This window comes from Trachurus trachurus (assembly GCF_905171665.1).
Source record: "Trachurus trachurus genome assembly, chromosome: 19".
In the NCBI taxonomy this organism is placed as follows: Eukaryota; Metazoa; Chordata; class Actinopteri; order Carangiformes; family Carangidae; genus Trachurus; species Trachurus trachurus.
The window spans coordinates 11,412,801-11,439,898 of record NC_139913.1 but is presented as its reverse complement, the minus strand read 5'-3'; the positions used below and the strand labels follow the sequence as shown (position 1 = coordinate 11,439,898).

At 45.0% G+C, this 27,098-nt stretch overlaps 1 protein-coding gene across 1 annotated transcript in view; it reads left to right on the top strand.

Moving 5' to 3' along the window:
• Positions 1-27,098, top strand: part of tanc2b (tetratricopeptide repeat, ankyrin repeat and coiled-coil containing 2b) — a gene marked incomplete at its 5' end in the record, with an annotated part of 85,473 nt that overhangs the window by 37,754 nt on the left and 20,621 nt on the right. The window contains 8 exons of the mRNA XM_083994196.1: positions 2,689-2,872; positions 3,861-4,109; positions 10,261-10,392; positions 20,467-20,748; positions 20,833-20,957; positions 23,351-23,582; positions 25,745-25,914; positions 26,249-26,527. Of these exons, the coding sequence (XP_083850322.1) occupies positions 2,689-2,872; positions 3,861-4,109; positions 10,261-10,392; positions 20,467-20,748; positions 20,833-20,957; positions 23,351-23,582; positions 25,745-25,914; positions 26,249-26,527 (1,653 nt within the window). The remainder of the gene's footprint in view (positions 1-2,688; positions 2,873-3,860; positions 4,110-10,260; positions 10,393-20,466; positions 20,749-20,832; positions 20,958-23,350; positions 23,583-25,744; positions 25,915-26,248; positions 26,528-27,098) is intronic.

The following is a 27,098-nucleotide window of genomic DNA, read 5'->3' as shown; positions in this document are numbered from 1 at the left end:
ATCAATTGTTTGATTGGTGTCTGGCTCAAGGACACTTTGACATGAGGGCAGGAGGAGCGGGGGATCAACCTTTTGATTCATTGACGACCCGTTCAATCTCCCGAGCCCCAGACAGATAATTGACAGATCAATCGATGCTGAAAATAATCATTAGTCAGAGCTCTCTGCCCTGAGTGTAAACATGTAAGGGTGTGTGTGTGTGTGTGTTTGTGTGTGTATTAGCGCATTGTGTCCCGTCATTCTCCCTCCCTGCAGAGTAAACGACACTAGATTTTGCCCCGAGCACGACTTCACCCCTCCTGTTCTGTCTGTGTTTACCCCGACCCCGACTCATCAGCAGCACCGTGAGAGACCTCCATGTGTTTGTGTGTTTCCGTGTCTGTCTGACACACATACTTAATCACTTGGCATCCCCGTTTTGTTTTGTTTTTTTCTTTCCTGTGCCTTTTTGTATACATGAGTGGATGCAGATGCCGTATGCATGGATCTCTTTTAGTATGTGTGCCTGTGTGTTTGAGTGAGAGTGCATCTGTGGGTGTTCGCAGCAGCAGCAGATTAGACGCAGCCTTGTTTTTTTTTTGGTTTGTCCCCTGTGGTGTCTTGTCTTCTAACCTGAGCTGATGCAGAAGAGGGTCACTGCGGGACGCCAAAAACAATGCTGCGACTGGAGGAAACATGGATTCAGTATCAGTAGTCATCATAGCAATCAAGAGAAAACATGTGCGTCATATAAAGTAGGATTTTCAACACATAAATGTCCCATATTTGACACTTCTTGTGTTTTATTTGATCCACAAGAAAATATATTAGCAGTTTCTCAAGCTTTATTAACAGCAGCAGGTTCTTATTAGCTTGTGTTTTTTTGAGCGATTCACTAATGAGTAGAGCAGATTTCAGGTAAAACAAACAGAGAAACCAAATCTTGCAAGGCTTGATGGCGGGCCCATGTGGGTTGCTTGGTGCAGCTTGGTGCACGACTGAAAGCAGCGACTGCTTCACTGTGACATCACAAAGTGTCTCCAAGTCCTGGCGACTTGTTTTGTTAAAGGATAATTTCCGTTTTTTACAACCTGGACCTTATTTCTAGCATAAAATACAATCATTTTACTCACCCAGAAACTTTGGTGTCATTTGGAGTTGTTTTGACGAAATTAGCCCCAGTGGAGCGGCGCGTATATCCGTATAATACGAGAGCACGGGGCACCCAATGCAGCCTCTAAATATCACATTATCCGCCGCAAAACTCGTTCATTTCGCCAATATTTTGTTATGATACACTAGTGATATTCCCCTCCGAGCCCGTGGTGGCATGTTATCAACATGCTGCGCCTGTAGGTTGACCTACTGACCTCATATCTGGATGATGTCATCTCCGACCGCTGCCCGGCTCATTCTGATAATAATCATTCTGCTTCGGCATTCGGGTCCATTTTTAGCTCAACTAGCCAGAGCTTTAGTGAGTCCAGGTTGAGGAGAGGAAGCCTGTGGAAGCTGAACTTCATCCAGCTGCTCATTTTGTTCTGACAAGTCAGAAACACGCAGAAACGAACCATAGCATTAGCCGTAGCAAGTTAGCCGCGCTGGGCAGCGGTCGGAGATGACATCATCCAGATAAGAGGTTAGTAGTCAACCTACAGGCGCAGCATGTTGATAACATGCCACCACGGGCTCGGAGGGGAATATCACTAGTGTATAATAACAAAATATTGGCGAAATGAACGAGTATTGCAGCGGATAATGTGTTATTTAGAGGCTGCATTGCGTGCCCCGTGTTCTCGCATTATACGGATATACGCGCCGCTCCACTGGGGCTAATTTCGTCAAAACAACTCCAAATGACACCAAAGTTTCTGGGTGAGTAAAATGATCTTATTTTATGCTAGAAATAAGGTCCAGGTTGTAAAAAACGGAAATTATCCTTTAAGTTTCCAAATCCAGGTTGAGTGAATTTCAGTGTGGACAATGGGTTTTGATTCTTTCATAGTATTAATATAGAACCTGGATCTGCTTTTATAATCAACAAGACATGGACATCCCACTGTTTACATTATGGACCTTTAAAGTTGTGTTGTTTTAACATGTAACATGGGACAGTCTGACAATCTCATCATGGAAATGCCACTCCCGCTTGTTTCTGAAAAAGGGGAAATTACTGTTTTCCTGCATTTACATGCTCTGGGTCACATCCCTGGTGTGTTCACTGCCTCTCCAACATGTGGTTTATTCTGCTGATGTTCTTCAGAATCATAAAATGAAGAAATGTGCTATAAAAGTGCATTATTTTCAATCGACTGTGGATGTCACATGTGGTTTTAGTGGCAGTTGAGTGTTTTGCGTGTGAAAGTATGTTTGCATATTTCTTCCACATCTTGTATATCGTGTATAAAAGAAATGCCACAAATTCTTAGATATTATGACGATTGCGAGTTGCGATGTGTTGTGATCGTGTGGGGGAGACACAACCCTCCGAGGGACCGGCTGCATGCGGTGAAGGCAGCAGGAGGCCTGAGCTTTTTGAAAACTATAATATTGTAATGACATTTTCCTTTGTATATGACTCAGCTTTAAAAGTTCAGATGTTTTTTTTACTTTTTACTTTGCCATTAATTCCCACGTGTGCCAAGCTGAACTGCTGGAAACAAACAAAGCTTTTAAAGATGCGTGTGTGTGTGTGTGTGTCTGTCCCAGGGCCAGAACCAGAGGATCAGCCCGTGCTCCACCCTGACCAGCAGCACTGCCTCCCCCCCTGCAGGCAGCCCCTGCTCCACCCTCCCCCCTGCCATGCCTGGCCAGGCCGGCAACAAGGACTGTGCCTACGGTTCTGTCACCAGTCCCACCTCGACGCTGGAGAGCAGGGACAGCGGCATCATCGGTGAGATCTGCTCACAGATTTACACACCTGACTAACATATATCACACATGAGATATTTTTTATGTCAACAAAAGACCAAAACCTTCAACATATTTATCTGTTTCTCAGTACTTCCTGGTTTCTGAAGCGAGTTTTTAACAAACAGATTATTCTTATTGTATCAGCTCGGTAATTTCTCATCAGTGCAGTTTTTGGCAAACATTACCAAAACAGGAGGAAGTACTTTATTAGTCTGGGATGTTTTTTGCAGTTGCTGATTAATATATATTTGGTGCTCCAGTGAATTTCTGTTTATTGGAATCAGTTCTTTATTGGTTTTTCGGGTTTGTTTTTGTGGGATTTGTCGGCTGTAAAATGAAAATAAAATCACCAGATGATGGAGGAACGAGCTCTGGAAACAACAAGAGTTTTACTTTTATTTAATCATTTTTGATAACTTCGTCTCATCGTCGAAGAAGAGGAAGCTGAAGAAACACAATCAATAAGAGCAAGGGAGGCAGCGATTGATCGGCGATTGATCACGTCAAGACAGCTGGATGTTTTGTCTCTCACACAGAGAGCCAGTGTGTGTCTCTTCTGTGGCGTGTTGACATCAACTGTGGCGTTCCTGGATTGTTAGCCTGAAAACTGGGTGGTGGTGGTGGTGGTGGTGGGTTGGAGATGAAATGCTCAGTGAAATGGAGCACTTTGCGTTGTGTCAAGACAGGTGCATGCATTGTTTCCTGGCAACAGTGGTGAACGCCTGCAGTTTGATGAGGAAAGCATTACATCAACAAGCCCCACATTGATTCAGAACAAGGGTAAATAAACCTAACAGAGCAGACGACGGGGGTCGGGCGAGGAAAAGGTTTTAACATTTTAAACAAACCCCATTGTGTAAAGTGTGACGGCAAGCGGGATGAATGACTCGGTTGTAATGGCATCACTGACGTTGGCGATGTCTCTCTCTCTCTCTCTCTCTGTGTGTTTCGCTCTCTTGTCGTTGCAGCCACTCTGACCAGCTACTCCGAGAACATGGAGCGAGGCGGCAAGTACGGCGAGGGCTCCCGGGCGAACCTCAAGCTGTGGCAGTCCCAGAAATCAGGCATGGACTCGTTCCTGTACAGGGTGGATGAGAACATGACAGCCTCCACCTACAGCCTCAACAAAATCCCCGAGCGCAACCTGGAGAGCATGTCCTCCCACTCCGCCCACTCCATCCCTCTGTACCTCATGCCCCGTCCTAACTCTGTGGCCGGTGAGTCCCCTTCCTCCTTTCCCTTCGCCTCTCCTACGGAAGCACAAAAGAGGAGCGACACTTTAGGAGGAGACATAGGGTCACTAACTACACACAAAACCTGCCTGAATAGAGTTTTTAACTCTGGCAAATTTGTATTGAACTGCTTGTGTTCGACCCTATTTCTGTCTCCTTTAGTGCGTCCTTCCTTTTCAGCTTCGTGTCCTTGCCTGTTTTCTTCCCAGATGAACTGTCCAAATGTGTGTGTGTGTGTGTGTGTGTGTGTGTGACTCCCATGGCCACAAATTCAACACATTTTTGAAAGAGCGGATGAATATATCCAGTCTCAGAGGAGACCTCGTGCATGGAGACCTTGTGCCCGACTTCCTATTGTAGACCCATGAACATGAACCCTGTCGTTTATTTACAGTGAAATCCCCCCTCTCCTTTCCTCGTCTCTCATTGGCTGCAGACTTTTATCGCTAAAAAACATCGCATGTTGGGACGTCCACCAGAAGTTTAATCTGTAAACTGCCCATATTGCTGTGAGCGAGCCAGGTCCCAAAGCTCCGGACGACATTTCTCCTGCAAATCTGGGATAAATCAGCTTAAACTTCTTTAAAAATCAGAAACTGCTCTCCCAAAAGCACTCAGTTGTGGTTTGGTCTCATTCAATTTGTTATACTTTTTTTTTTTTTTTTTTTTTAATGATTTAGCCAGAAAACGCCCTTTTGTTTTCAAATTTCATTGGGGTTATGTTGAAATTTTCGCTAGCTGCAAATCCGCAGTGGTTTTTTTTTTTTTTTTTTTTTTTTTTTGCTAAACTCTCAGCCCCTCTGGTGTGGAGGGAAACCACAGTGCAGAATAATACAGTCTGGGGAGAAAAGAAGCAGAAGAACATACTGCGGCTGGAAGAGTATCACATAGGAAAGCTGGCATTTGTATTGCTGACAGAGGTCTCATTGATGTGTGTTTGTTATTGTGGGCCACAGCTGCCTCAAAAAAAAAAGAAAAAGAGAGAGCTCCCAAAAGCAACAGTAAATATATCAGGAAAAATGTCAGTTTCATAACACTGAGGCTCCTAATGGGCCTGATTGTGCTATTGTTTCTCATCACCAGAGCGAGAGAGAGCTGGTACAGACGATGAGCTCTATTATGCACTTCTTCTCCCACTCCCACTGGAGGGAAAAAAAGTGTGCGTGCACATTTCTATTCCACTAAACACTGTAATACGGCTGACAAAAAGGGGGGCCGTCGCTGCAGCTATGACCCTCTCGTTATGCCGGTCATGTTCTCCTGTTTGACACCGCTGTCTCTCTGTCTGGCGGCGGCGGCAGCACAGGGGCGACTCTGCCGGGTTTTTTTTTTTCAGAGATTCACCCTCGATCTCATCTCGGCGCCTCCATACCAAGACCTTCAAAGGGTAGCTGGAGACAGGCTTTAAAAAAAAAAGAAAAGAAAAGAAAAAAAAAGACGAACTATAAGCTGCGGATGATGCAAAAGATAAAATAAAGAGGGAGTGAGGGAGCAATACAGAAACAAAAGAGAGAGAGATGATTCTTCTGGCGGCGTTTATATTTGTCAGGTACAGGAATTTCATATTGAGGAGAGAGAGAGAGAGAGATGGATATATGTGGAAGAGGAGTGAAAGAGAGTTTCATAATCTCGCTCTCTCACCCTCACCCTCTCTCTCTCTCTCTCTCTCTCTCTCTCTCTCTCTCTCTCTCTCTCTCTCTCTCTCTCTCCTCCACAAAGAATTATTAGATGATGTAGGGATGGGAGGCGAGCACAGGCTGAGGATTGGCTGGGCTCACACAGCAGTGGAACATCAAAGCCCCAGGCATTAACCGTTTCTATCCCCCAGAGTGACAGAGAGACTCGCTTTGATGTGAGGAGAGAGATGGAGATAGAGAGAAAGAGAAAGAGAGAGAAAGAGAGAGAGCAGAAGGCGACTGGGGAGGAGGACGAGACAGGAGGATGGGGGGGGGGGGGGGGGGGGGGGGGACTCTATTACCTAATGAAGGCAGTGCGTTGGTAGAGCTGAAGATGGATATGCAGGAAGCTGTAACCAAGACATACAGTAGTATTTTCTTTTCTCTCTACCTCTCGTGGTGCTCAGGGTTTAAAAATTAGTCTTTATTGGCCACATTTCTTTTCATTCAGTGAAAAATTGTAAGTAAGTAAAAGGGAAGTGAAACTGTGAAAGTAATAATCAAAACTGATAGTGAGATAATAGCCTGAGTTTTAAAGGGTTAGTTCAACATTTTGGCGAATTGGCCCATTGCCATTATCCCTATAGTCATAGCAGTAGGTTTGTTACCTTTAATTGTCGGTGCAAGCTGTTTTTAGAACGGCGGAGCAGAGCCGCGAGCTGCTCAGAGCTACGCTACGGAGGCTCATGGGATTTCTTGGTTTCCCTCATCAAACTCATCAAATACACAATCCAACAACTCCAAAACGCTCTGGTGGACAAATTGTGACCTGCACATTCACCACACTATGAGATAATAATGGAACGTTACGAGACAGAGTTGTTTTAGAGGCAAATGCAGAGACTGCTTGCTGAAAAACTGCCTCCGACGGGAACGTGCATCATCAGCAATTTGCCTCAAAAACAACAACCGTCTTGTAACGTTCTAAAAATAGCTTGCACCGACAAATAAAGTTAACAAACCTACTCCTAAAACTATAGGGATTATGGCAATGGGTCAATTTGCCAAAATGTTCAACTATCCCTTTAAGCCTTGTTTATATCTGTTTTTTGCATGTTATTTGTATCTCGATTCAAAGTGACACCCGAGCCACGTGTGTTTAAATAAACATAACTGATCACTTTATACATAGGACATTGATGCCTGGTGTTGACATTACTATAGATGTTCAACCAGATTCTATCAAAACCTGATCTTAATAGACTCATAAACCGGCTCCAGACAAAGTCATAGTTTCTATTATTTATTTTTATGAATGAAAGTTTTGAGAGGCTAATATAAAAGACTAAGACAGGTCCTGCAGTTTATGTGCTGCTGACAGTAATAAAGACAGAAATCCAAGTCTCCCTTTACCGTGGATAGAACAGTTATATTAATATTGACATCCGCAGACACTAAGAACTTGAAAAAAAGAAAAAGAAACGAAACAGCGCTGATGGTTAATGAGAAAATATGATTTGTAATTTAGGTGAATTGACCCTTGGAAGATGTGATTGATACACTGTATACGTATATGCGCCGTCTGATGTAACCGCCCCACTGGGAATGGAGGAGTCTCCTCCCTACTCGTACAGAAAGTGAAGGGATATAAAAGACTCTGTGAGATTCGCACTCCATCGTCTCTAAATTCACTAAATGAAGATAACAGCTCACCCGAGAAAACATTTTTCAATTTGGAGGGCGGACAAGTGTCATTGATTTCCTCTTCGAGCATCTTTTCCTGATTTCCTTTTTGTCCCCCCGGTCCCACCTCCGCTCACATACACTCACGTATAATTCCCGGAAATATTATTGTTTAACTATAAGGGCCTGCGTTATTTATCATCTCAGGTTATCTCTCGGGGAGGTGTGAGGAGAGTGCTGAGGCGTTCGGAGCGGCAGCAGCCACCTCATATCTGAGATGACTCGTCGGCTCCCGGCTGATTCTGTGACTGGCTCTGGACGGCAGCCCAGCTGGTCTTTGAGTTAGCGCGCGCGTGTGTGTATGTGTGGATGTGTGTGTGTGTGTGTGTGTGCGCACGGATATGTTCATGTTATCAGTCACTCTTTCAAACAGGAAGTGTCTGATGTGGCTGTCATCGCCCAAAGCAGCTGAGCTCTTTGCTGCACAGTTGGACTTTTTTTCTCAATGTTTTACTCTTGTCCACTCTCGCTCTCGTTCTCTCCGTTATTATTTCTCGCTCTCCGTCCGTCCGTCCGTCCGTCCGTCCTTTATTTCTTTCTTTTTCGCTATGTGTAGCAGTCTTAGCGCATTGGCACAGGCACTGTGAATGTGATCCCCGGCAGCCTGCTGCATTGCAGATAGAGATGATGAGCACACATATTTTCAGTCTTCACATTCAAACACAGTCGAAAAGGAGAAAAAGAAGAAAAAGAGGGGGAAAGTTTTTCGGCTCACTAGTCCTGAGTCACTGCTCCTTGGGTTTAGCAGCAGATTAAAGCCCCCGCTGTCTCCACTTGTAGCCCAGTTGGATGACCAGCACCCCCCCCCCCCCCCACATCCCCCCCAACCCAACCCAACCCCCCTCATTCCCATCAGGGCCAAGCCTCCAGCATTCTCAGCTGCCATCTTTCCCTCCATTTTGGGAAACCCATGTGGCTCGTTTTTCGGGTCCAGGGCCGTTACACACACACACACAGACACACATCACGCTTTAGCACTTCGCTGAGCTTAACTCCAGCGACACAGAAACCGCTCTCTGAACCGAGGACAGCACAGGATCAGTGATGATGTGCCGGTGAGTTTTTACACCGGGCGGAGGGAGGGAGTGCTGCCTGCCACTTGGAGGGATTATTGTGCTTTCTGCTTTTTTGGACAAAATTGGAGAGAGAGGGAAAACTAGAAGCCATGCAGTCACACCTTCCCCCTCCAACATCTTGAACTCAACTTGAGATCTCAGGTATAGTGTCAGAGTAAAAGAAAAAGGGATTCTCAGCTCTAATTAGTCTTTTTTTTTTTATTAATATACACAAATATACACGTCGTAACATTGTATGATGATATATAATGTTATGTACGGCTCTATTATCCATTTCTCACTGGTTTTGTTGTAAACAAATGCACATGGCCAGGAGGAGGGTTAGCAAAACCAGACTTGCATAGTTCCCCTTTAAAACATGAAGGATACATTCAGGCTAATGCAAGGTGGATTTTGTTTTCACAGCTTTGTCCATCAGCCATAAAAACACCGTGCTCTCGGAGGTAATTGCCAAGATACGGGAACGCATTAGTCAAATGGGGCAAGAAGCAGGAGCAGACAGCTTTTAAACAACCCTCCCTGCTCGTGGGGGTTTATTTGGGAGAGAGAAAATGATGGTAAATTGTAAAATTATTACCCAACCTGTCCTGTTGCAAACACACATCACGGTTTATTATTACTGACATTTCAGGTGCACTCACTTTTGGGGTTTTTACATCCAAATAAAGTGGAAAGTGGGCTGAGCAGTGGGCTTGTTTAAAAACCTGTTGCGACACCACATTGTGTTCCCAGATCATCACAGAGATTAATACAGTGAGTATAGTGATGTCATTGTAACAGACGGAAGTGATGGACGCCGCCGCCAACTCAACTCAACCGAACTGAAACGAACCCGAAGAATGTTCCAGACTCTCCAAAGTACACGTTTATGGATAATTATGTGTCTGTGATGTTCTGTTTTTCTCGTCTGAGTTGGCAGCTTTTATAAGTGATAACCCACATGACCTCCTGTCTCCGCCGATGACAGCGTCCTCCTCTTGATGCGGTGACTCAGCTGCCGTCAAGAAAAACCCAGCAGCCTCTGCACGGCTCGGGGGGCCACTAATCCTTCCCCGGACTCGTATTGTTTCGGAATAATTCCTCTCACTCACTGCTCCCCCTCCTCTATCCCTTCACCTCCGACTGATCCGCGCCGGGGTTCAGGTGCGACGTGGAAACCGTGTCCGCTTGTTTACTCTTCGGTGACGCCGCGGCCGCGATCTCATTTAACATTCACTGGTTTTGAGCGTTTGGCCCCCCCGAAGACACGGCGGTGGTGTGAATGCTCGGCAGCCGGCGTCAGGCGGCACTCACTCCATGAATAAGACATTTGTCTGCTGAGCTAATTAATCCTGAGAGGGGTCGGATGGCATCTGCCTCCGTGCCGCGTGACAGACACTGAGAGGAGGGAATTTTTTAGGGACAAAAACCCATGTAGGGCTGGCTGGCTCGCTCCTGTAGGAGTTAGTAAGTATGAGAGCGGGAGCCTGACAACGGCCTCAGGAACTGGCAACGTCCGCTGCCTCCATCTTTTCCTCTCTGTGTGTGTTTGTATTATGAGCTCATTCACGATGCACGTCTCTCAATGAACATACATGTTGACAGTGTTATCTTTTATCCGTCCTGTTTGTCTAAAAATATCCTGCTTGCTTCCTCTCTGTCTCTTTCTTTCTATCTATCACACACCTACACACACCCACCCACACACACACACAACTACAGCTACCAGCTCAGCCCACCTGGAGGACCTGGCATACCTGGATGAGCAGAGACACACTCCATTACGCACCTCGCTGCGCATGCCCAGACAGAGCACCACCTGCGGGCCGGGTCGCTCCGGGCAGGACCTGAGAGGTGAGCAACAAACACACACACACACACACACACAACCACAGCCCCTCATCCATCATGTCCACTGAAAGCTGTGAGGCACATCCAGAGCTGCCTTCACTTCACCGACTGGTGTTATCCAGTGTGACAGACACTCCTCTGCACGAATGCAGAAATCAGAAGGAGATTAATACACAACAGAGAGACGCTTCATCATCTAAGCACCTGTTGTAGTTAGATAATGGAAGAAAAGAAGAAGAAAATGCAGCCCATTGGCATAATCCCTATAGTCATAGCAGTAGGTTCGTTACCTTTAACTGTCGGTGCAAGCTATTTTTAGAATGGCGGAGCAGAGCCGCGAGGCTCATGGGATTTCTTGGTTTTCCTCATCAAACTCATCAAATACACAATCCAAAAACTCCAAAACTCTTTTGTGGGCAAGTTGTGACCTGCACATTCACCACGCTATGAGATAATAACGGAACATTACGAGACAGAGTTGTTTTAGAGGTAAATTTATGCAAAACCGCTGATGCGCGTTGCCTTCAGGGACAGTTTTTCAGCAAGCAGTCTCTGTATTTACCTCTAAAACAACTCAGAGCGTTTTGGAGATGTTGGATAGTGTATTTGATTTGACTCTAAAACAACTCCATCTCGTAACGTTCTGTTATTATCTCATAGCGTGGTGAATGTGCAGGTCACAACTTGTCCACCAGAGCGTTTTGGAGTTGTTGGATTGTGTATTTGATGAGTTTGATGAAGGAAATCAAGAAATCCCATTAGCCTCTGTAGCGTAGCTCTGAGCAGCTCGCGGCTCTGCTCCGCCGTTCTAAAAATAGCTTGCACCGACAATTAAAGGTAACGAACCTACTGCTATGACTATGGGCCAATTTGCCAAAATGTTGAACTATCCCTTTAAGATGCACACTGTGATATAGAATCAGAGTGTCCCTGTGATCTTTTCCCTGTTTCCGATGTCGCTCGATTTTCATTTTCAAGATGCAAGTTAAAAAGAAATCGAAATGAAAAAGCATTTCACAGCAGATGACATGCAACAAAAGTCACACTGTGCTGTACAGTCGAGCTCAAGGCCTCCAGGACGTCACAAACACCGGATTCAGTCTTGGAGAGAAAGAAAAAAAAATGTAGAAAAAGGAACAAAGAGTCTACGTCTGCAGCCGGAGGTGTCGCTCTTCAGTTTGACTCTGTGTGTTTACAGGTGAACAAAAAAACAAAAAACAAAAAACCATTCAACCGTCACTTAGTGTCACTTTAGTTTTCAGAAATTTCCGTTTTGTTTCAGGCTGCAGCTGCGATTAGTCAGTTGCTTCACATCAGACACAGTTCAGACCTGAACAATAGGACAGTGTCTCTGTGTCTCATCCACAAACGGCACCAAGCAGCTGAGTGTCGTAAGGCGAGGCTGCATGACGAGGGAGCTGTGTGTGTGTTTTTGTTTTTTTTTCTTTTCAAAATCCAAATGAAAGTCGTTGATCTGAAGTTCAGAGAAACGTGTTTCAGATGCAAACGTCCTCGTGTGAACTCGTATCAGAGCCGTTGGTGGTGGCGGTGGACACTGGAGGTTGTCAGCTGTTGTATCCCTCTGTGAGAGAGACACTGAGGGAATGCACAAAGAGCATTTTGTCAGGTTGTGTCACCGCTAAGCTAAAATTTGTCTCAGTGCTTTAACATTCAGAGCGAGTGCGCTGCTCCGCTGCTCACCGCTCACGTCTCACACACAGCCGGCGCCTCCTCAGCCTCCTCAGCAAACGGCCAAGCGGCCTAATGTCACAACATTATGTGTCCCCTCGCCCTTCTTCCTCTGTCACTTAGCCGGTAATGAGCACCGTAATGGCAGCCCCGTGTCATCCAAGCGAACACAAATATGCGTCCCTGTGTATTTTAAACACATGTTAAGACCCCACTTAGCTGAGAGTGCACTCGACTGAGCCGCGATGTGATTCCCCTCCCCGAGGGCAAGCGGGGCTGAGAGTGAGAGAGCGTCGGGAAGGAAAGAAAGACAAAGGTAAGGAGAGAGAGAGAGATGGAGACAGACAAGGAGGAAGAGAGAAAAGACAGAGAGAGGAGGGGAGGGGAGAGAGCAAGTCTCCTCACAAAGCTTCACTGTTGCTGCCAGAGCCACTTGTTTCAACCTTCCTCCTCTAAGGGCAGCCAAGTGTGTTTACAAGCCATCCGACTGCGTCCTAGCATGCTTTCTGCCTCCTCGGATCAGTGTCAGAGCCTCCCTGAGTGCTCGGCTGCTGCGGTTTCACCGGGAGAGGCAGAAAAAACGAGACAGAGAGAGAAAAAGAGAGAGACATGACGTGGAGGCGAAGCGGGGATTTTCCCTGCAGATCACACCACCGCCAAATTCCAAGTGGCTTTTTTTTTTTATTCCTTTAAATTTGTAGTAATAAGACTCGTTGGCAGAGGGGGGAAACGCCGAAGAAAGGATTAGTTGAGGTTACTTGATCGGTTGTGTGTGTTTACATCACATGGTCCAGGAAATTCACGGATTTACACTCCCCTAGAAGTTTTTTTTTTTTTTTTTTTGTTCCGTTGTGGACGCCCCAGGAGCTTTAACAATAATCATCATTATGTCTAATGGCTGCCCACCATTAAACTCATCACAGGTATCCAGGAGGAGGAGGAATCACACTCACTGATATTTCATCCTGCACCAAAATATCTATCACTTTCACACAAGACGTTGCATCATGTCATTCGCCGGTTGCCAGGACATTTAAAGTGGGCAGCAACCAACATGGCAGATGGACGAGTCTGTTTTCTGTTACCTGTTTGTTCTATCATCATCATTATTATAATTATTATCATTATTACTATTATTAATATTGTCCTGCGTCAGGAGAGGCTGCTGACTGATGCAGACGATCAGATGAGCCAGAGGAGATGAGGACTGCTGGTTATGTGTTGGTCAGGTGGTAACCAGCTGACAGATGCAGCTCTCTCTCCCTCTCTATCTGTGGTTGGTTTGGTCGAAGCTCCTTCTTTTGATGCCCGAGCATCGGGGGCCCGAGCTGCGCTGCTGTTTCGAGGAGAGTGAGTCAGACTGTAATGGACCTTCTTGTGCCTCCTGCCTGCCTACCTCTAAGATTCACCACCCACCTCATCTATTCACCGCTAACTCTCTCTCTCTCTCACATAACTGTACACTGCACACAGTTTCTCCTCCGTTTGTCTTTACTTTCCCTCTCTTTGTCTTTTGTCCCTCTCTCACACAGAAACAGAACAGGCCTTGTCTCAGTTGACGCCTGTAGCTTTTGGCTGGTAAAAATATTTTCAACTCCGTGGGGACATTTTCTTTTTTCTCTGTTTGTTGTCGTCAACAAATTTCATAGAAACACTGAAAATGAATTGATCCCACTGACTGTATCCAAAGCCTGACGGCCTTAGGCATTGTCCTGCCGCTATAAATACTCACTCACTCACTCTATTGCACTGAATGTGGATTAATCCGCTGCTGAAAATAGTTCCCAACAAATGCACCATTTTCTAGATAATTACCTTCTTTTTACAAAAAGTGAAACTATGTATTTGTAACTTTTTCTTAAAGGGATAGTTCAACATTTTTGGCAAATTGGCCCATTGCCATAATCCCTATAGTTTTAGGAGTAGGTTCATTACCTTTAATTGTCGGTGCAAGCTCTTTTTATAACGGCGGAGCAGAGCCGTGAGCTGCTCAGAGCTACGCTGAATGGGATTTCTTGGTTTTCCTCATCAAACTCATCAAATACACAATCCAACAACTCCAAAACGCTCTGGTGGACAAGTTGTGACCTGCACATTCACCACGCTATGAGATAAAAACGTAACATTACGAGACAGAGTTGTTTTCAGGGCAAATGCAGAGACTGCTTGCTGAAAAACTGCCCCCGACGAGAACGCGCATCAGCGGTTTTGCATGAATTTACCTCGAAAACAACTCTGTCTCATAACGTATTATTATTATCTAATAGCGTGGTGAATAGCCTCCGTAGCATAGCTCTGAGCAGCTCGCATCTCTGCTCCGCCATTCTAAAAATAGCTTGCACCGACAATTAAAGGTAACGAAACCTACTCCTAAAACTATAGGGATTATGACAATGGGTCAATTAGCCAAAATGTTGAACTACAGTATCCCTTTAAAGGATTTACCGCCACAGAGAAGACAGGTGATCACAAAGTAATGGAGCACACACACACACACAGGTTGTTGTTGACAAGAAGACACAGACTCACCAGCCTTATAATTTAACTGATATCGACAGGCGCTGCAGGTTCTGCATTAATTAAAGTCACAGCTACTGTTTATAGTCAACATGTATTTATAGCAAACGCAGGCTAAAAAAAAGAAAAGAAAAGAAAAGGCCCCTATTGCTGCCTTCGCCGCGGGAGTTAGATAACAGTCTAGATGTGATGACAGTGCACAAACACGTTTACAACAAAACAACGACAAGTTTCAGGCGATTATCTCGACTCTTGTCCGTCACGCCGTTCACTTTGTTGGATACCAGTCTGTTTCCTTTAATCCTGATCTGATCAGTGATTTTTGTTTAGATGTGATATGTGAGGCTTTTGTCTCTCATATAACATGTGGACGTAGTGTTTCTTCAGTCAGTAAATTGTTACGGCGGCGAGAAAATAGTTCATGTCAAGTGAAACTTTTCCAAAATGTGGAAGATCAGAGGATATTTTCTGAACAAGTGTATTCATCCATATAGACACATTCTGGTTTATTATGTTGCTCTTAGCCTACCGTGCAAATTACATAATATTTTATTTAAAAAAAACAAATTATGTAAGCTCCTGTTGCATATACTGTACTAGCTGTAGCTCTGCAGCCACAGTGTTCGAAAGAAGTGACTGGAATTTTAACTGAGTGTCTGAAAAAACCAGACGGCAGAAAAAGAACGGGAGAAAAAAAAAAGTAACAAAAAAAAAACAGCTTTGGACAAACTCACACATCCACAAAACTCCCACATCAGCTATAAGAAACGTCTCCAGTCTGACCTGAGATAACCTGTGGCTGCTCTCCCCAGACCCCTCCACAGTAGCAGGCTGATCATCTTCCTCCCCCTCCCACCATTTCCACTTTCCTCTTTTCCTCTCCATCTCCCCTTTCTCTCCTCTCCTCTCCTCTCCTCTCCTCTCCTCTCCTCTCCTCTCCTCTCCTCTCCTCTCCTCTCCTCTCCTCTCCTCTCTTCTCCTCTATCCTCCTCTTCTCTCCTCACCTCTCTTTTCCTCTCCTTCTCTCCTCTCCTCTCTTCTCCTCTCTTCCTCTCCTATCCTCTTCTCTTTTCTGCTATCTTTTCCTCTCTTCTTCTCTCCTCTCCTAATCTATCCTCCTCTCCTCTCCTAATCTATCCTCCTCTCCTATCCTTTCCTCTCCTCTTCTATCCTCTCCTTTTCCCTCTCTCCTCTCCTCTCCTCTCCTCTCCTCTCCTCTCCTCTCCTCTCCTCTCCTCTCCTCTCCTCTCCTCTCTTCTTGTCCTGTTTTTCTCTGTCACAACTGTGTGATTGAAGTTGACAGAGTTATGTGACATAGTATGGACTGATAATTAAAGTTTGGTTTTAAAAATAAAAAAAATCTCCTCTCTTCTCCTCTATCCTCCTCTTCTCTCCTCGCCTCTCTTTTCCTCTCCTTCTCTCCTCTCCTCTCCTCTCCTCTCTTCCTCTCCTATCCTATCCTCTTGTATCCTCTCCTCTCCTCTCCTCTCCTCTCCTCTCCTCTCCTCTCTTCTCCTCTCTTCCTCTCCTATCCTATCCTCTTGTATCCTCTCCTCTCCTATCCTATCCTCTTGTATCCTCTCCTCTCCTCTCCTCTCCTCTCCTCTCCTCTCCTCTCCTCTCCTCTCCTCTCCTCTCCTCTCCTCTCCTCTCCTCTCCTCTCCTCTCCTCTCTTCTCCTCTCTTCCTCTCCTATCCTATCCTCTTGTATCCTCTCCTCTCCTATCCTATCCTCTTGTATCCTCTCCTCTCCTCTCCTCTCCTCTCCTCTCCTCTCCTTCCTCTCCAGCTCTGCAGCTCATCTTCCTCCTTCCTCCTCCTCCTCCTCCTCCTCCTCCTCCTTCTCAAGGCTGTTCAGCCACCGTGAGTCATCCTCACCTGGTGAATAATTAAAACGTCTGAGACTCTCGCTCCGTCTGGCCGTGGAGGGTTGGTGGGAGAGGAGAAGTGGAAGGAGTGAGGGAGGGGAGGGGTGATACCTTGCTCAACGTCGCCTGAGGGGGAGTGTTATGGGCAGGATTATGAGCAACTGCCATCCATCCCTCACACACACACACACACACACATTTTGCTCTCACCATCCTGGAAACAACTCCCTCAGCCCCCGTTCACAACATGGCTGCCATGTTTTCCTGGAATACCTGACACAGTGGAGCAGTAGTGGATGCACGACTTAGCTCGCAAGAGGTGGAACCGTTTTTCTACCATTTGGAGGATGGTGCCCGATAGTGCGAGGTTGTGTATGTGTGTCTGTGTGTGTGTGTGTGTCTGTGTGTTGAGCGAGTCCATCATGTGGACAGGAGAGGAGAGGCTTTGGCGTTCACTCATTCACTCACTCACTCCCCGTGATAATTGAATTAGCACCACTTTAAAAAAAAAAGAAAAGGAGCAGCTCTGTACGGTGGCCCTGAGGTGCAAATCACAACAGCAAAAAGAGAAAACACAACACAAAAAGAGAAAACTCAACAGCAAAAGAGAAAACACAACAGCAAATCAGAAAACACAACACAAAACGTGAAAACACAATGACAAATTACTAAACACAACAACAATTTGTCAGTGTGTTTTCTCTTTTTGTGTTGTGTTTTCTCTTTTGTTGTTGTGTTTTCTGATTTGCTGTTGTGATTTGCACCTCAGGGCCACCGTAGCTCTGGGGTGTTGATCCTCTTTACTTCTGTGGCCTGTAGTTTTTTTTTTTTTTTGCCTTTTTTCTTTTTTTTTTGCCGTCCTCGTCACCAGAGTTGCATCAGGTCCATTCTTTCACTATATGACACCCAACTGCAAGAATATTACATCAGTTTGTAAATTATAGACAAAACAGCAGCAGTCGGCCTCTCTCTCTCTCTCCTCCTCTCTCTGACTTTGCGTGTTCATGTGTGTGTTTGTATATGTGTGTGTGTGTGTGTGTTTGTTGAGTTAGCACTAAAATAATCTGACTGGGGAATATGGATGAAATGTCTTTTATTACACTGGGCTGCAGCTGGCTCAGAGCTCAGTGCAGCAAACTGCAGAGCTGGCTCTCTCTCTCTCTCTCTGTGTGTGTGTGTGTGCTTGAACGCAGCCTCTCACCCACTTTCAGGTGTATCTGTTTGTACTTTTCGCTGATTGTATAAGCGTCGTATGATCCACTTTCGTCCTGCGATTATAATTAGCATTTCCTGGAAAAAAAAGAGTCACGCTTGCACTTTTGGGAATGATGTGTGGTGGAGGAAAAAATATTAAGAGCAATACCAGCTCATTACGTGATGTAGCCGCGCTTTAAATCAGCAGAACGCCGGTGGTAATTTACACACACAGACAGACATACAGCTCTAATGCAACGCTCAGCCGCCTTGCCTGCTATCTGATATATTTATACTCGACTGTATCTGTATCTGCACACGGTGGAGAAATATCTGCCGACACATTAAAAAAAAAAAAAAAAAAAAATGTTGCACTTATCCCAACCAGTCTAATGTGTGATACAGCTCTGCCTCACAGTGTGTGTGCTCATTGCTGGTATGCTGCAGAGTGTGAAATGAACCTCTGCGCCGGCGATCATCTGACCACCAGCAGCCCCCCCCCGCCTCCGCCCCCGTTCTCTCTCTGCAAAGAAATCTGATCAAGCTCGACCTGAGCGAAGGAGCCGGAAAAAAAAAAGACGGTCTGGTGTCGGTGGGTTGAAAATCCCATTGAGCTCCTGTGTAATAACAAATCAGTCTTTTTCTTGTCTTGTACTGAGGTAGATATATTACTTTATGTTGAAGATGTGGTAACCTTAGCAGCACTGTGATACACACACACACACACACACACACACACACACACACACACACTCACAATAAGCTGTGTGTGAGTTGAGGTCGGAGTCGCCCCATCCCAGGGTCGAATTACTACTGGATTCAATTACTTTTATGGGGATTGATTGATCTCACCCGGCGCAATGGAACCAATTAGATTCTCCCAAAAGTGTGAAACCTTCCCCGGCCTTCCCCCCTGCAGACATCGGCGGAGGAGGACTATGCGGAGAGTAATTCAAAGGATTTCAATTAGTAATCGACCCCGGTCTTGGTGGTTCCCCCTCTTTTATTTCTGACATCATGATGTGATGATGTGATGATGTGATGATGCTCCTGCTGCTGCTTCCTCTTCTGTATGTTTTTTTTTTTTTTGGTTGTTGTTTTTTTTCCTCTTCATTGAGCTGCACCTTGCCCTGAGCTGTGACACACTGCTGCCATTCCTGTCCTCACTGCCTTTTCTCTCTCTCTCCCCCTCCCTCCCTTCTCTCATTACTCTGTTTCTGTCTTCACTTTCTTTCTCTCTCTCTCTCTCTGTCTTTCTTTCTTTTGCTTTTGCTTTTTGTCTCAGCTTCCGCTAATAACACCCATGCCTGGCAATCCCAGTCACGTAAGTTACTTTAATTTTCATTTGTTGCATCAGGCAGCGGCGGCACGCTCTGCTCGCTGTCTGTCGCCCTGCTCGCTGGCCGGCGCTTTTACAAGTCAAAGCAGTCCAGCCGAGTGCCACACGCACACACACACACACACACACACACACACACACACGCACAAACAGCATTTAGATTATTCACGGACTTAACTTGCACTCTAATCACCAGATGCTGCCGTAACGTTTAAAGAAACGACACAGCAAGCAGAGGAGAGTGTGCTGTCTCTCTCTCTCTCTCTGTCTCAAAAGCTCAGATCAGTTTAAAAAGACGAGGCCCAGGAGATGACACCCAGAAGCAGCAGACTAAATTTTACACTGAATTTATCACACAGCTTCAGAAGTTCATACCAGATTCATTTTAGCCTCATTAGTCTTTAATGGTCCATATGTTCTGCTGAAAAGATGCCCAACCTCTGGAGGACTTGAGTTTAATGACTCCCCCTAGTGAGTAAAAACCAACAGTCGGCAGCGGCTCTTAAAGCACTCGCATCCTTTGACTTTCCACAACACATAAAAAGACACATTTAATCTGTATTTGTTGTGTTTGCAATCAATATGAAGAAAAGGATGGATCATAAGTTTGCACTGTAAAAAATAGTTTCCTCTTTAAAGATGGACAAAACTTTTAACTTATTGTTTCTCCTTTATTTAATAAGTTCAATGTAAATCACATAAATATCACTGTTTATGCTTCATTGGATGTAGATACAGGTTAGATGAACCTCATATATCAATATTATTATAAACATTTTTTTGTATTTAAATGTGTAAAAAGATCAAGTCACTGGTGAATTTGTTGTTTATGCACAAACACAGTATGTGGGTGTTAATGTAACTGCATACATCCTGTTTATTTGACCCATCATTAGTATTATTAGCATGTTAGTATCTTTATTTAATTCAGCAATTATCCTCCTCTCCTCTCCTCTCCTCTCCTCTCCTCTCCTCTCCTCTCCTCTCCTCTATTATCCTTTCCTCTCCTCTCCTCTCTTCTCTCCTCTTCTATCCTCCTCTCTTATCCTTTCCTCTTCTCTTCTATCCTCCTCTCCTCTCCTCTCCTCTATTATCCTCTCCTCTATTATCCTTTCCTCTCCTCTCCTCTCTTCTCTCCTCTTCTATCCTCCTCTCTTCTCTCCTCTTCTATCCTCCTCTCTTATCCTTTCCTCTTCTCTTCTCTTCTATCCTCCTCTCCTCTCCTCTCCTCTCCTCTCCTCTCCTCTCCTCTCCTCTCCTCTCCTCTCCTCTCCTCTTCTCTTCTCTTCTATCCTCCTCTCCTCTCCTCTATCATTAGCATTATTAGCATGTTAGTATCTTTATTTACCGTAATTCAGTTTCCAGGGGAGGAAAAGAGAGAGTTAATGCAAAACATGAATAGAAGAATCTTAATGTTTCTGTTTGCTGTAACTGTCATTCATCAGTCCTCTGTGTTTTTCCGACCCTGCAGTGCGTTTTGCGCCCTATCGCCCTCAAGACATCGCTCTCAAACCTCTGCTGTTCGAGGTGCCCAGCATCACCATGGACTCGGTGTTCACAGGCCGCGAGTGGCTCTTCCAGGAGATCGACGGCCACCTCAACAGCCCCAACTCCGGCACCAACCGCGGCGTGGTGGTGGTCGGGAACATCGGCTTCGGCAAGACCGCCATCATCTCCCGCCTGGTGGCGCTCAGCTGCCACGGCACCCGCATGAGACAGATCGCCTCCGACAGCCCGCAGGCCTCGCCCAAACGTACAGACCTCCACCACATCTCTGCATAACCATCTCCAAGGTGGTTTGTGCTGGGAATAACTAAGTGTGTGTGTTTGTGTCCAGATGGAGAGGGGCTTCCTCTCACCCAGCCCCAGCCCACGCACGGCACCCTGGGAGGAGGCAGCTGTCCCGGGACCCCAGAGATGAGGCGGCGTCAGGAAGAAGCCATGAGGAGGCTGGCCTCTCAGGTACCACATACACAGAGGAAACCGGGTGGAGCGTTCGTCTCTAAACACTTCCAGACTCTCTCATGGTGGATTGGTGCCTCTCTGGCTCCCCCCCCCCCCCCCTCCCATTTCTTACTTTTCACGAATGCAAATGATCTATTTTTCAGCCATTTACTCCTAAAATAAGAGTGCTTGTAGTGATTTTAATATAAAATCTCCAGCTCCCATTTAATTGCCCTATTTCACGAGACGATAAGTGCACAATCCCAAGCCACTTAGGAACGTTTCTGCCTCCCCATACACACCTCCATTTCCTCCCGTTTCCTCTCACAGCTTTGGGAAATGAGAAAAAAAACGATATATCCATTTGGCAAATATTGTGTCAAGGGCCTCATTTGCATACTACAGCATTGTCAGTTTTTCTTTTCTTCTCCTCATCAAAGAAAAACACAGTTGCATCACCGCAATGGTCAACTTATTAGCATTTAGCATTTAATTCAGCTGTGTTCAAGGTTCAGCGTGAAATTCCCGCGCCTCCGCCTGCCGCTAATTGAAAAAGTGCAAGATAATTTAATTTAATTCTTTTTTATGTCTTAATTTTTTCACTCACTGGCGACAGAGGTGGCAAGACAGCCAATGATACGCTCTTTTGAAAACGGCTCTCCACAATAGGAGCAGCAGGCTGCAGGTTCTGCCAGATACGATATGGTTTTTACACGCCTCGGACATGGCTTCCTGCTCTGTAGGTGGCAAACTTCAAAACAAGTGGAGATAAGCTGTGACTTTGTTTTTACCTTTTTTAGTAATGTCATTTTTTTTCTTAAAGGGATAGTTCAACATTTTGGCAAATTGGCCCATTGCCATAATCGCTATAGTCATAGCAGTAGGTTTGTTACCTTTATTTGTTGGTTTAAGCTATTTGTAGAACGGCAGACAGGACCACGAGCTGCTTAGAGCTACACTACGGAGGCTAATAGGATTTATTGGTTTCCCTCATCAAACTCTTCAAATACACAATCCAACAACTCCAAAACACTCTGGTGGACAAGTTGTGACCTGCACATTCACCACGCTATGAGATAATAACGGAACGATACCAGACAGAGTTGTTTTAGAGGTAAATTCATGCAAAACCGCTGATGAACGTTGCCTTCAGGTACAGTTTTTCAGCAAGCAGTCTCTGTATTTACCTTTACAATTAAAGGTAACAAACCTACTGCTATGACTATAGAGATTATGGCAATGGGCCAATTTGCCAAACTGTTGAACTATCCCTTTAATAACACCAGGCATTAAACTTCCTGTAAGCGGCCTGCTCCTGTGCACCTATACCATGTGTGAGACCAGGCTCTTTTTCCCGCTCTTTTTTTCTTCTTCTTCTTCCTTTCCTTTCCTGTCTGCTGTTGCACCTCCGTGCCCCCCCCCCTGCTGCTCAGCCATCTGCATCCCCAGTCCCAGCCTGATGCATTATGCAGATGTGTTTAAAAAAGAAAAAACAACTTTGCCAGGGAGCCTTATGAAATATTTATACCTGCAGAAAGCCATTTCCCAGCCAAGCTATTAGATCTTGTTAACTCTGTGCATTAATAATTGAGCTCACTCCCTTTTTCACCCCTTTTGTTTTAAAGCCCTTTTATTCCATTGTGACCAAAAATTAGCATTTCATTTTGATTAGTCTTTTTTTTCTCTCTCTCTCTTTCTCTCACTGGCCTCTGATCGCTGCCACCGCCTCGGAAAATTCAAACCCTTTGTGATCTGTCCGTCCCCAGAAGCGCCCGGTCGCACCTGCTGCCCGACCTGTTGGAGAAAAAAAAAATCCACTAACGCTCCACGATTTCCTGACGTCACGCGTCCTTCCCTGAGATAACGTTTCTACTCATTCAGTCGTTCACTTAATCATTCATTTGAACATGTTTCAAGTCCACAGCTGTGAAATGTGACAGTTTAACACTTGACTCCTTCGTGGCACAGTCATCTCACACACACACATGAGCTGCTGACTCCGAATCAGTCTCTGTTGGCAGGCGGAAACCATGAATTATTAATGGCTAAAACCCGTACAGCGAAACGAGAAGTATTATGTTTCATTATACTGCAATCATCCACCATGAAGTTGACTCAATCTCAAATGAGTTGTAGCCGTAGCAGACGCTGGGAAAACGGTCTGTGCACCGGTAGAGCCGTGAAAAAAAGGGTTATTTCTGAAATTGTGTCATCGGACCCCCCCCCCCCCCCCCCCCCCAGAGCTCCTTGACACTGATCTTCAATCGTTTTTTTTTTTCTTTTTGTTGCGCCGTACCCAAAGGTTGGTCAAGGTTGGGATTACCAGGAAGAGGGAGTGGGGAAAACACTCATCTGTCTCCCACTGACACACAGGCTGCAAAAACCCTCTCCCAACTCTCTGTCGCCCCCAGGTGGTGGCGTACCACTACTGCCAGGCAGATAACGCCTACACCTGCCTGGTGCCGGAGTTTGTGCACAACGTGGCGGCCCTGCTGTGCCGCTCGCCGCACCTCGTGGCCTACAGGGAGCAGCTGCTGAGGGAGCCGCACCTGCAGAGCATCCTGAGTCTGCGCTCCTGCGTCCAGGACCCGCTGGCCTCCTTCAGGAGGGGCGTCCTGGAGCCCCTGGATGCACTTTACAAAGGTGGGAAAGCGGCGTTAACTCTTCAGCGGTGGAGTGTAAATAAAGTACATCCAGTCAAGCGCTGCACTTAAGTTCAGTTTGGAAGCTACTTTGCTTGAGTATTTCCATTTTCTGTTATTTTATACCCACACTCCACTGCAGTACAGTACAGTGTGACATAATCCACTACATATATCTAACAGCTGAAGTTACCAGTTACATACACACTGATATTTGACCTAAAATCACATCAGAATATAAAATGGTGTTAAGTTTTAATTGAAATCTTTTGTGATCTTTTGTGTCAGACCTACGGACACAAAAATGTAGAAATGATTCAAACTCAAGTATTATTATTACAGTTTTTCTGAATTGCTAAGACACATTTCTTGAAACCTTCCCTCCTTTTCTCGTAACTGTAAACATGAAACCCAATTTTCAAACTACATTCACAAAACCTCTGACTCTCCCTGCAAAACCAAACTATTGTCTCAAAACAGATCAAACAGATCAGACCCTGAGTCAATCAAAATGAAAAACACCACTGAACAGTCATTACACACATATATAGAAAAAAGGAAAACACAGTGATCAGATCATAAAGCTGTAGAAATAATCTTTACATTCACAATAGGAAAATGAATTTTGCAAAACAAAACAAAATCCCTGTTTAGCACTTGTAGTAAAAAAATAAAAAATTCAGTCAGGACACAGGACTTACTTACTGTACTCTGCCTCTGATTGTTTCTATCCACAGTGAAACTTCAACAACCAGGGCTCCCTGAACCGGCTTATACTGGTTTCTTCACATCATTAGCCACAAGTGTGATCAGTTTTGAGTTACTGTGTTTAAGTTTAGACTCCTGTGCTTTGATCGGGTTTCACTTTTGCTACCTGTGCTTATACCATTCTGCAATGCAAGTGCATCACAGTGCAACATGTGTTTTAGTGGGTGAGAATATGTTTGCAAGTTGTGTCTAACTCAGTGAAAAGTGCTTACGGTTCTGACAAAAGGGAGACCAATTCAATACATGGGTTCAGGGCACTGAGCATTTGGCTCAGACAATAGGTTTTAGTGTTTTAGCAATTGAGAAAAACTGTATCTGCTGTATCAACTTCCCTCATCCCACCGGTTTTATCCCGTCACTCAACAGATGAAACTAGCTGACTGTAAATAAAGCTGTTATTAAAAGCATCTCCACCTCGATGCATCTGTATTAATAATGTAATATGTTGTCAGTCAGTCACTGGGTTCATTTCATTTTCACTCTTAATAGAATAGTTTCACACTACTGTGGTATAGGTGCTTTTACATGAGGAAAGGATGTGAATATTTAAATAGGAGCTTTCCCATCATGCATTTATAAATCAGTAAAGGGTGGATGGATATAGCAGCATAGCGTGTTTATCTTTTCCATAGATACTGATAAAATGATCTATACAAATTAAATAATCTACAGATGAGCAGAGTTAAAAAACTGCAGTTGTCTGTAGCTCCAGGTGATTCTGCCTCCTGTCGGTTTGAACAGATCGACGCTCATTCTCCATGATAATCAGGGAATTTGTAGCAATCTATTGAAGTTTATTTACTTCACCGTTCACACTCTGCTTTCGGCAGTTTATAATTGATGCCTGTTCGGACCTCGATCTCCAATTTATACCTTGACTCTTGAGCCCTCGGTGCGTGATATTATTTGCCTCCTGTGCACAGCGCTATCAATATAATCAAGATTAAAGTTCAAGCTCTCAGCCTCGGTGCTGGAGCTGGATTTCCTTTAAGCCTCCTGACTTATTAAACCAGACCTGAAAACTGAAATGGAGATGAAAACAAAATGTGTGATGATGCATTTTTGTGATATATAGTGAAATTTAAAAGTGTTTTTTATTAAATAGAAAAGGCAGGTGTGACAATAATATCTATTTGTTTTGAAACTAGTTAAGAAAAGCTCACAAATGAATGAACAGCTGCCATGTGGTGGAGGAAGGTCATTGGACGTGATTGAGAGTTAATTGGATCTTGCTCCTGTTCTGAGGTTTTGGTTATTTGGTTAATCTGCTATTGATAAGGTCAAGAACGAACCTTGAAGCCTCAGGTTCTTAAGAGTTTTTCATCACGGCTCGTCGCCTCACCTGTATAGATCTCCTCTTAAACTCTGCTCTTCTTCGTCGTGTTTTTTTTCCAGAGCGGAAGATCAACTCGGAGGAGGACCTCATCATCCTCATCGACGGTTTGAACGAGGCCGAGTTTCACAAGCCGGACTACGGAGACACCATCGTGTCCTTCCTCACCAAAACCATCAACAAGTTCCCTCCCTGGCTCAAGCTGGTGGTCACAGTCAGAACCACGTTACATGTGAGTACGCTACAGACCTCCATAGTTTTACTCCAACATTATCAACTGGAGGCAACTAAGTGACGATATTAGATTTGTCTGGATCCTCTTTGTCTCTGACCTTTTCATTTTTTCCTCTCTGCGCATTATGCAGAGGTTATGAATAGATATGAATGAAACCTGAATTGTATTGGTTCTGCCTCTGCTATATTTGTCTCCTCACACTTTATCTTTCATTCATGAGGTGTTAAGTCGTTGGCCTACTTTATTTTTGACCTGTATATCAGCTGTTTTCTTAAAGCAAGATGTTGTCAACAGTATCATCGATGTGGCCTCACTGTCAAAACCATTTCAGGAGATCACCAACGCGCTGCCGTTCCACCGCATCTCCCTGGACAGCCTGGAGGAGAACGACGCCATCGACCAGGACCTGCAGGGCTACATCCTGCACCGCATCCACAGCAGCCCGGAGATCCAGAACAACATCTCGCTCAACGGCAAGATGGACAACACCACCTTCGGCAAGCTCAGCGCCCACCTCAAGGCCCTGAGTCAGGGCTCCTATCTGTACCTCAAACTCACCTTTGACCTCATCGAGAAGGGCTACCTTGTCCTCAAAAGCTCCAGCTATAAGGTGAGGTCGCCGCCGCTGCTCGAGGTCGTTCATTAAAGGTTTCCAAACTATGACTTCCTCAGGGAAGGAGCCCTACAGATCCAGCTTGCTTCACTTTGCATAATTTAAGTCTTATCTCAAAAGTCAAATCCTAAAGGGATAGTTCAACATTTTGGCAAATTCTCCTATCACCATAATCCCTATAGTCATAGCAGTAGGTTCATCACCTTTAATTATCAGTGCATGTTGTGTTGAGATCTGCGGGGCAGAGACGTGAGCTGCTCAGTGAACACAACGGAGGTGAATGGTACAGGTCCCCTGTCCCTCATCAAACTCATCAAATACACAATCCAACAACTCCAAAAACGCTCTGGTGGACAAGTTGTGACCTGCACATTCACCACGCTATATATTATGGTGATAGGAGAATTTGCCAAAATGTTGAACTACCCTTTAACACACAGACATCTCACATTTATTATCTAAATTCATCTTGAAAAAACGTCTATAAATCTGTTCAGTAGCTCACAGTGAATCCACAGCAGCTTGTTGTTCATTTCTTCTACTAACCTGCACACTGACCCTGCTTTGC